At 34.5% G+C, this 11,349-nt stretch overlaps 1 protein-coding gene across 1 annotated transcript; it reads left to right on the top strand.

The window, feature by feature from the left end:
- The first annotated feature begins 5,981 nt into the window (after positions 1 to 5,981).
- Positions 5,982 to 11,071, top strand: LOC117341001. The gene is made up of 4 exons (XM_033902795.1): positions 5,982 to 6,102; positions 9,259 to 9,564; positions 10,428 to 10,558; positions 10,764 to 11,071. Exons 1-4 carry the CDS (start codon positions 6,048 to 6,050, stop codon positions 11,022 to 11,024), a joined length of 753 nt encoding a protein of 250 aa, XP_033758686.1. The 5' UTR covers positions 5,982 to 6,047; the 3' UTR covers positions 11,025 to 11,071.
- Positions 11,072 to 11,349: the final 278 nt, after the last annotated feature.

The following is an 11,349-nucleotide window of genomic DNA, read 5'->3' as shown; positions in this document are numbered from 1 at the left end:
ACGTCATTGTAAACTGTAAGTATACACTTGTTTACAGGTTATGTTTACAGTTTTTTAGTCATCAAACACACTATATACAACACAAAAGTAAAGTGAAGGAACTTATTGATCATCAAATTTCTTATTCAACATACTCCACAATACAAACTAGCAGATACTGTCGACAAATACAGCTAGTCGTAAACTGGCTTTAAAAGGACGAACCACGTTTTGTTTAACATGGGTGTGTGTTTCATAGATATGAAAATTGATTGCAAAGGTCACGACATGACTTTTCAAAAAGCAATACCTATATATGTCATATCCTATTCAAGAACGATGTTATTTTTTAAGAAAATATACTAAACACAAGTGTGTTACAGATACGACGTAGATAACAATAAAATCCCGAGATGATTTAAAGCCCTTTTTAGTAGTCGATAGAAACTAAAACAGACTTGGCACGTTATGTGTAATACATGAATCATTTAATTTATGATCTGAAGTGTTTTAAAACAAAATCATGATATCTGTTAGGATCTAACATTTGATTATAAAATTGTTGTATGGACGAAGTTTATAACTTGAATTCACGTTATTGTACGATATAGGTATTAAAGGGGCTAACTGTGAATATCGAACATGTCAAATATATCGCCTTGCCATTGGAAGATTACGGAAAAGAAATGTGCATAGAAGATATACCATGTAAGTACAGACGTACTGTACTTAAAATAAAGTTGTTTTTTTAATCTGTGTATTTCAGACGGACCATCCACCGTAAGTCTGACTCCACCAACTGTGACCTACACTCCTACAGAGGGACAGACTATCCCCACCATCACGTGTTCTGCTGAGTGTAATTCGGCCTGTACCTATAGCTGGACAAAGGATGGACAGTCCTATACAACAGGGTCAGGTCTCCAACTCACCAACATACAGCGTGATCAGGTGGGCGTGTACAGGTGTACGGCCAGTAATGGGTACGGGAGTGACGTCAGCGTAAATGTCAACGTCATTGTATACTGTAAGTATTCATTTGTTTATGGGAAATATGTAAAATTACTCAGTCATCAAGCAACTTATATATAACATAACAGTGAATGCAATTGACTTATTGATTATCAAAATTCTTATTTCACATTCCCCACAATACAAAAAAAAACCAGGAATAGCGGAAAATAAATATAATCATAAATTGACTCGGGTGTGACAAAATATTAGTAAAATATCAACAACATATATATATATCCAAGGTGACCGTACATATACACTTCAGTTGTTAATGTACAGTGTACGAAAGATACCAATGAAGACGTTTTTCCGTCCGGCCTGCTATTCTGTCCACGTATTTCGTAAGGTGTAATAAACTTTGTCGACAAAAGTGTAGATTATGAGCAATAAATATGTGTCTACCAATAGTCAAATTATGTTGTAGATTATATGCAATAAGTAGAAATTCATCAGTAATTAAATAATGTAATGTTCCCTTCAAAAAGGTATGTTTTCTGAATTAAATGAATGTGGTCATGAATATATAAGAGTACACAAAACGATGAAGGTTTATGTTGTCTTTCTTTAATGGGATCAAGAATTAAGATTTTTTGTTTACTCTTAAGTTCGCAGAGAAGATTGGAGTACATTGCAAAATCACTTTCTCTAGACACTGTTTATTTCAATTCACTCTGGTTGCATCCATTGCCATTGCCATTCGAAAGACACTTATTTTGATTTAAAACATCTTTCTTTTATATATCGATTTCAGTAAATTAGAACTCTTAATGTTCTCGCAAAGATTGTTATTAACGATGGTAAATGATAATTTACACAGAATTACACTCCCTGTTTGCAATTATGTGCACATGTCGCTGACCGTTTTAAACGTGAAATCAAATTCAAGACTTAACTAAATTTGATATAGTCTATTTCCTGCAAACCAACATTCTATTCCCTTTGAATAATATGGACTCTATAAAACACCAAAATGTTTTTTTTTATAGACGTCTCTTTCATAACACTGTCCCCTGTGAGTTATCGTAGAGTGGTATTATGTTGTTTTTCAATGCATCGTAAATTCATCTTATTGATATGCGTATCTAAATTTCAAGACGGCCCCGGTGGCTTCATAGCTCTGTCCCCGCCGGACACTACCTACACCAGGACAGAGGGGGACACGTTACCGGACATCACCTGTACAGCGGACTGTAGACCTGGCTGTACCTTTGTCTGGACACGACCGGACAACACCTACTTTACTGTCTCACCTGTGTTGTCACTGGGACAACTGGACAGATCGGAACACGGGACTTACAGGTGTACTGCTAGGAATGCTATCGGAGAATCAACGACAATCGTCCATATTTATGTATTAAGTAAGTATTATATATCATGTTCACCTAATACTTTTGTTTGCATTTTGTTAATATGATCATGCATCTATTTTATAAAATTAGTATATTCTATTATAAACTCCGTTGAACTAATAAGCCAGGCATACTTGAGTACGACTAATTAAATGAATAAAAAAAATGGCTATTTGCATGGAAGTCACCAACCTTTTACTGCTTGAATTAGGAAATGAAGGAAAGATATTAAGAAATATATGAAAATTAATTAAACCAGTTTTGCCATTATCTGCTCAACATTTCTGTGGTTCAATGTAGATTGTGTGATATATATAATTGAAAAAAATAAGTTATTTTATTGTAATGGCATTTTTATATATAATCATATATCTGAAATATTAATGTTTATGTTTTCCTGTTAACTTCTACTAAGACGTTGTTTATTATATAATTTGTGTGCTAAAATTTTCTAAGACAAATTTGATTTAAAAAAATACTATACAAGTTAGATTATTTTGTTATGTGTTGATCATTAGAACAGTTTGAATAACAGTGAGTATAATGTGTATTAAACCCTATCAAAGTAAGGTAATTTCCTATTTGACCAGTATTATAGTCTGTACTACACTGAAGAAGGTACAGTTACGTTAGTATTTTTCTTATAAAGTCTAGTATGATATAATTATAAATATCTTGATATATTTTCCATTTTATTCCATTTTATATGTACGTTTTGTTCCGAAAGAGAATAGTAAAAACACGCGTTTTCGCGTATATTTACGTTCGGCGTAATGTCACGAGGACAAAACATATAGCATGGTAAGTGAATCAATCGATTATGCAATTGAGCAATCAATCAATCAACATGATATTTCAATTCAAGAATAGATAAAGTTGGCATAACATAAATTTGTGTATTTATTTTGTATTATATTTAAAGGGACTGTGTTAATGGTGCTCGAAATGAAGTTTTTATGGTCACATAAAACTGTTTTTTGTATGTTTTTTTAATTGATATTGAAAAAAACCCAATAAGCATGTTTTCAAAATAACGTAATATAATAATATATGCGTATACATTTGCGCACCTGTCCTACTCATAGCAAAAGTTATTATATATGGATTGAATATATTTTTTTTAATTTTCATTGCGGCTATGAATACCAGTAGCTAGCTACATATCCTGTGGCCGCAATGAAAATTTAAAAAATCTATTCAATTCATATATTTACATAACCTTGATTTAAAAAAATTATATCGAGAAAACGAGAAATTTTATTAAAAAGAAATATGTGTCATGTATACGACGAAACGCCAAATTATTAGAACAGCCGGAGATCCCGCCTATGCACTATCGTTTACCGTGTCCCTCCGCTCCGCAGTTTGCAGAGTTTATCTATTTATTATTTGCTTGTTATTTAAAACAAAGAGACATGAAATAACATCGAATACAATAATTTGTGTTAAATTAGATTTAATTTATGTAAATAGATTACAAAGAAAACATAATTTACGGAAATGAAACGAGTACTATTTTTCAAGCGTATTGATATTTTTCTGATGTTATGTATAGAAAATCAGCACGAGAGACCAGGTTTTCATACGTTTTTCATAGGCATATGTTTGTTGTTTTCACTTGGTATGTTCATATCAGCAAACCACATCAGGAATGTAAATAAAAGGATATAATAATCAAAGAAGTGCCTGAAGTTATACGACAGACGGGGCCGTGTATCCAATAGCAACAGTGAAGAGGAAACTATTCATAGTTTCTGTTAAGGTGAGTCGGTTCGTGATTTAGGGCAGACTCTTTTTCCCGGTCACTGTCACCTGGCATACCTGATGTAAAAGGCTGATTTAAAGAAAACACGTACAAACAACAGGGGACAAGTTTTCACTAGTTCTCGTCATTGGTTGTTATTTCAGAAAAGCCATGCCTATGGATGTGTTAGTTTTATACAAATTAGTCACTAAAAATATTAAAAAAAAAAAAAAAAAATAATGAAGTCCTTACTACTTCATACGAAGGTGTCTTCCATAAATATTGAAAATGTATTGCAAAAGTCATGGCATTGCCTCTCAAAGGACAAAAAACAATAAATACCGCGTCCTATTCAAGACACATATGTTACTACTAAGGACACATATTAAACATCAATGTATCGACATGTACTGGCTACCGTGATAATTAAATCTTAACAGGATTTATTAGCTTTTCATTCAAGTATCCGATGAAAACAATCGCAGTCGTTCAGATTCTTCATGTGTAATAAATGAATCATTAGCTGTAGTGAAACAAAACATAATCATAAGATGGTGACGAAAACGTCATATTGAAAGGAAGCATCACTTACGATTATATACGGCAAGACAAGGTTCTGATGTACCCGTATTTACATGGTGTTGTAATGAACAAAGAAGAGATAACCGATCATGCATTGTGTTGTTTACTGCATGTATCCATGCAGGTTGTATTATATCCCTGTCCATTCATCGCACGTTTTATCTTCGGTGTAACTGTTCGAACAATTGCGAAAAGTGATCAAAGCCGGGATGATTATATTAGAATATCGGTTGTATTCAGACATCTTACGCACATATCACATCGTGTAACGTTCTACCATTCCACAACTGTAATTATTTGAGTTTTTATCTTTTTATCATTTTTGTCTACGTTCTTGATGCCTCTAGGCAAGAAATATCAGGTACATGTATAAGATGAATTAACATATAACGTGAAAATCACCCCAAGCAAATATCTCGGAAAAAATCAAATAAACGCATATGTTATGGTCCATTTTTATATCTTTTAAAACGTTTAATGTATTTTTCAAACGTTATAGCACAGTAAACTTGAGTCTATTGGATGCTTTTACATACAAGTAATATCATATAAGCCAACGCTGTACAGATAACTATACATATTATTCTCACATACAATTCATATCGCCTTCTCTAAACATTACTATCAATGTAGACATCTAAACTTACCCGCCACAATAAAGCATTCGACATTTGGTGATTTATGAGATACGTGGTGTTTTGTACGTCGCCAGTCGAAAGAAATAAAGCCTGGTTTACGATTTTTGCTCGGTTTAATACATCATATATAATGTAAGATATACAGTGATATTTTTTCTTATATTTACACATCACATGTTACTCCCCGAATCTTTATTTGTAACACGGCATTACATGCTTACATTTATATCAGTGCTATCGCAAACACGTCTGGGCAAACATAATGCTAGCGACACAGAAATCCCGATGTATGAAAAGTTTATTGTATCTTCATAATTTGTCACTTGATGCGATAACTTTGATATAAACATATATTTATAAAACAACGAAATAAACCTTTTTTTAAATAAGTGTTAATACAATGTTCCCTAGAACGAAAAATAAATTCGATCTTTGCATTTTCAATTTGGAATCGGCTTATATTTTAATGAAATAAAATACTTTAACATTCTACATTTTTAAACTACCTCGAGATTTATGATATTTGAAACCCTCAAATGATTAAGTACGTCATAAACTAAATTCTAAATCTCTCCAATGGCAATATAAATAGTGTGTAGCCAATATCAACCGTCAAACAAACAGACTAGGTGACAAAGTTTTAAACTTGAACCATTAACGATTTCGCTAGTTTACCATAACTGTCCCGGACGTTGACTGCAGCATATGACGGACTGAAATAATATATAAGAAACTATCAACATGGGGCAGGACACCAATATACTTGTTCTGGTTGTCATCTTTGTGTTGCTTCCAGGTAAGAATTGACAAAAGATGTTGGTTTGTCTTAGAGCATTTTTGTTAACGGGCACCTACAAATCTTATCAATTTAATAATACAGAATATTTTGACGGTTGATAATCACGAGAAATATACATACCAACCAATATACGTACAAATGCGCCAAACCCTTTATGATAAAAGTGATATTCGACTGCATCACATAATGTTGTAAAATAGCATTATATTTAGTATCAAGAGATAACTTTCCAGCATGATAAGCACTGAATCTTAAACCAAGTTAATGAACGAATACTTGTCTGTCGTTTGAGACCACTCTCACAGACATATCTTGAACAGCTTGTCGACAATCACAGTTTTCTCTAATTTAATTGTGTCACTAGGCCGATGTAGTTTCTAATCTGATTGTATGATACATATATATAATGTAGGTGTGTTGATAGACGAGGCGAGTGTCAGTGCTCTAATATTGTCATTACAAAACATATCATTGCGCGTTTGCTTGAAATAAAAAAATAGTTTTGTTTTGATATAGTTGATTATTTTCATTAATGTTATAGTCCTATATTGCTATTGTCTAGAATATAGGTGCTTTATTGCATTTCAAAAGGCCGTCGGTGATTTATAGGCGAACAGTTGTGATTATATTCGTCTTAGGCATTCTAGCGCAAGCCTCCTTATTATGTACCATGTGTAAATATTAATAATTACATTCTGTATGGTTAGCATCATTTAGATACAACGCACGCGTGTAAATTTGGTTAAAGTGATCAGTTCCCCTCTAGCACCATAATATTATTTTATAATGAACACATGATGGAGAATGGACTGGATGGAAATTGGCATTGTTGTAATATAGTTTATATAATATACATGTAAAAAACGAGGTAACTTCTACAGCAGCAATTTTAAAAGGAAAACATTATTTGCAAGCTTTACTGTAACTCCACCCATAAACTATATTTACCTATTTGGCAATATTGGGTTTTGATCCCCATCAGTGGATGGCTATGGACTGTCGGCCTGTAGCTGTTGGGGGGATAAGCTCAATTTGACCAAATAGGCATATCTATACATCTCACAACAAAAATCCAATCATCTCTTAAGAAGTTACTTTCTTCCAATCATGCAAAAATCAAAACAATCTATAAAGATACCCCCCTTCTTATTATATACTGAAACGAAAAAGAAACGCAACTTCAAATTGTAGGTTTAATAAAATAATACTTGTGAGCATTATGTTTAAATTTCATATGTAATAGTTAATATTGAATATTGATGTAACATCCTTTAAATGTTTAGAGATTTTTAAGAACAGGTCACTTTGCTAGAAGGTCATGATTGGTAGTACCCTACGTGAATCCAAGTTGAAATGGCAGCAGTTTTGAAACCGTGCCCTAATATCGTGTGTGTCCTCCTCGAACAGTTATCACATCTCTAATTCTTTGTTGCATTGAGTTCATCAGGGCATTGACTTTCCGTATTGGAATGTTATTCCATTCTTGGACGAGTGCATTTGCTAACTGAGGGAGGGTATTTGGGGGGTTACGGCGATTTCGAATTCTTCTGTCTAATTCATCCCACAAATGCTCGATTGGGGACAGGTCGGGGCTATATGGAGGCCAATCTATAGGAACAATGTTCTGTGTCGCAAGAAAGTCTCTACAGACTCTTGCAACGTGTGGTCTCGCGTTATCTTGCTGAAAGGTTAGATGATGCTGCCTAACAAACGGCACAACATGGGGCCTAAGGATCTCATCCCGATAGCGTACGGCCGTTAAATTCCCATTGACTATCACGAAAGGCGTCTTCAAACCATGGGAGATTCCCGCCCAAACCATAACTGATCCACCCCCAAATCGGTCGTGTTCCAAAACACAGGCGTCAGCAAAACGTTCGCCTCGACGCCGGTACACACGTTGACGGCCATCTGCTCGAAATAACGTGAATCGAAATTCATCGGTGAAGAGCATAGACCTCCAACGTCTCATAGGAAAACGTCTGGGCATATGTGCCGTTGCCCATCGCATACGACGTGCTCGACGTTGCGGTGTTAGTGGTAAACCAACGTACTGTCGCCTTGCACGCAAATTAGCCTCACGCAGTCTGTTGATCACTGTTTGGGGATGAATTCGACGGTTATGATTACCAATCGTATTCCTTGCCGTTTCAGCGGCCGTTAATCTCCTGTTACGCAGGTGTGCCAACCTAAGAACCCGGTCTTGACGTCGCGACGTTACGCGTGGACGTCCTGATCTCGGCTGGTCATCGACTCTTCCTGTTGCGTTAAGACGTGAAACTAATCGACTAATAGTCGATTTGTGAACTCTGAATTGTCGAGCGACGTGAAGTTGCGTGTTCCCTGCCAGAAGCATCGCTATAGCACGTCCTCTATCAACCTTTGATAACCGTGGCATAATTGTAAAAGGAATTATTGTTTGCAAAAGTATTGGCGATGATGTGGCTCAATGTTAGTGATGAATTGATACTGGTTTGAATGAAAAAAGAACGCATATGTTTGTACAGGCACGGTTTTTGATGTTTTTACCGCGCCGGAAGTGCATAGGTCTCTAGTCACACTTGGGTGATTTTGAAGATTGGTATGGGTGTTAGGCAGGGTGCATGTTTATTTCCGCGATTTTTATACAGATATGTATATTTAATACAAAATTAATCACAATTTTCCATGTTGCGTTTCTTTTTCGTTTCAGTATATATTATAATATTATATAATATATATATTTGTTGTATGTAAATATGTTTAAGTTTGTTTACCTGTTATATAGGCTCTGCCTGATGTCCAATCCTATATTGATATTAACATCAGTCAACAAAATATGTTGAAATTGAAAGGTCATCAAAAGACAGCGCAATACACTTGTAAATATTTGTAATTACTATTAGGTTATATAATGATTGTTATGTAACACTGGTTTACATAGTTCATGAACAGATAGGGTTCTATTGCAGGTACAAACAAGGCCACACATTCAGAAGTTCTGTTTCCTTCATACGTCATATGTTGACAGACAGGTATTTTTTAGGAAGTGGTTCCTTTTATTCCAACATAGGTGTTTGCGTGATGTCAGGGACTTCCTTTATTAACAACATCAATATCATACCAAGAGTTTCGGTACTTTGCATATAATGATAAATTTGTCTGATTTTTCAGATAAAACACTAGGGTATGATGTTTCGCTCAGTGGGAACGCAGTGCGCTCACGCCCATTAGAAATGTATCTAAACATAGGAACAATAAATACAGTAGTGACCTTGTCACGACCAGATGGATTTCAGGTTGGAGTCTGTTTAGCACCGAATGGTGGAGTAAGTGGAGGATGTACTACAGGTTTAACACAGGATTTAACAACTGGAATAACGACATACAGTATAACATCTGTATCACGGACCACAGATCAAGGTGTTTGGACAAGTTCACATGGGAATGACACTGGAAGTATTAATATCACGGTTTTAAGTAAGTATTGATGCCATTGTGAATTATGTCTGATTATATTGTGTGACTATCAACGTATAGAAAGATATTCAATGTTCAAATATTAATTTTGAATAGTCAGTTTTGTTACCTTTTTAATCATTTGTTCAATTGATATTTTTCAAAGAAAAAAAAAAAAAAAAAAAACGACAGAGAAACAAATGGAAAAAAAATAATGCAATTGATAAGCTTAATGCATTTAATTGCGCCAATATCAATATTATCTTTCACGTGACCCATTATATTGTCTTTCGTCCGTGATCGGTCTTCTGTCCATCTTAACAGTTCTTATTATTGCATTTCTTGAAGAGAGCTGGTGTCTTGTTATTACTCAGTTGCACATGCTTCATTATATAAGATTGGTCAGGAAAATCATTTTTTTGGCAGGCTGTTATCTTCTATTGTCATCACAGTTTGTCGTAGTTATTTCTTCTAGTTCCCGAATTGTGATTGGATTTCTATAATGATTTAATAGAAAAACAGCATACAACTGCTTGGATTTGACAATTATAACAATTTCTTGTGTAAAAAAACTAATGCAATTTTTGTTTTAGAATTTTTGTTCCATTTCGACACATTTTGAAAAGGACAAAATCCTTTGTTTGCTAATTATAAGCATGCTTTAAGAAAAACCACCAAAACATCGACTATGAAGTATAAATGATGCACATTACACTAACCACTTTATCATCATTAGGATGTACACGTTATTATGTTCTAATCCTCGGCTAATACGGTGTTGTCTAGTCGTCTGTTTGATATTTAACTTATGATTTTCCAACTCTTTAATATTACCAGCCTTTTCTTATCTAAAATAGCTTCCAAAATATGCTTTTATTTTCCAGCCATTCCTACAGTAAACGTAAGCGAATCAGTATCCTCTATGACATTATCGTCCGGTACCATTAATACCAAACGTTTGAACATCAGTGTGACGTGTGCATATTCAGCAGTCTCACTTGGCTTGTCATTTGTGGTAAGTGTATCGCTACTTAAATTAATTGATAGTTTTCGTGATATATTTTCTGTTAGAAAATTTTATCAGAAGACTTATGGCAATATTGAATAACTATTTTCACATTAAAGCAATGAAAAAAAATACTTTTGCTTTATCAGAGAAACCGGTATCGAAATTCTTAATACATTACTATTAGGAATACATATTCTATATTATATTCCAGCCGACTGGAGGAGGTACTGCAATCGATGCCCCATCATCAACATCAACATGTACCTCTACTGGTAACACAGGATGTACTGACACAGATGCCAACAGTTACACCTGTGACATTACACCACAACATGAGGCAACTCTGTCAGCTGGTACAACATACTACATACAAGAAGCAATAGATCTCGATGGGCAGTACCAATCTCTAGGACTAAACTCTATCATTACTGATACAGAGATAATGGTACCAGATTATACAACCTTGCCCTAACCTAACAGATGTAATTCTAAACTGTGTCCATTATGAAATGAGCATTACTCCAGAATCCTACACAGGAAATATATGTTATGAGGATGGCAGTCAAGTGTTTACATATATTGAGTGTAGTAATCTGCTACGTACGAAACATATCCTATATAGCGTCCGTCGGTATAATCTAAAACCGTAAGACATTGTAATCATAAAATGTAATAACGGTGCAGATTTAAACACAGCTGTAATGTCCTCAAAATTCAACTGTGAACTTTTTTCAGCAGAAGCCTTATGGATCAAGCTCTCAAAAAAAATTATAAAAATATTCACCAAACACCGAAGA

Source organism: Pecten maximus, chromosome 13, assembly GCF_902652985.1.
Source record: "Pecten maximus chromosome 13, xPecMax1.1, whole genome shotgun sequence".
NCBI lineage: Eukaryota > Metazoa > Mollusca > Bivalvia > Pectinida > Pectinidae > Pecten > Pecten maximus.
The sequence above is the reverse complement of the archived record's forward strand: the minus strand, read 5'-3'. Positions and strand labels throughout refer to the sequence as shown.

Excerpts from the sequence above, each read along its gene's own strand:
- LOC117341001 (XM_033902795.1), top strand. The coding sequence starts at position 6,048 with ATGGGGCAGGACACCAATATACTTGTTCTGGTTGTCATCTTTGTGTTG. Across the intron at positions 6,103-9,258 it reads CATCTTTGTGTTGCTTCCAG|ATAAAACACTAGGGTATGAT; the intron begins GTAAGAATTGAC and ends CTGATTTTTCAG. Across the intron at positions 9,565-10,427 it reads TATTAATATCACGGTTTTAA|CCATTCCTACAGTAAACGTA; the intron begins GTAAGTATTGAT and ends TTTATTTTCCAG.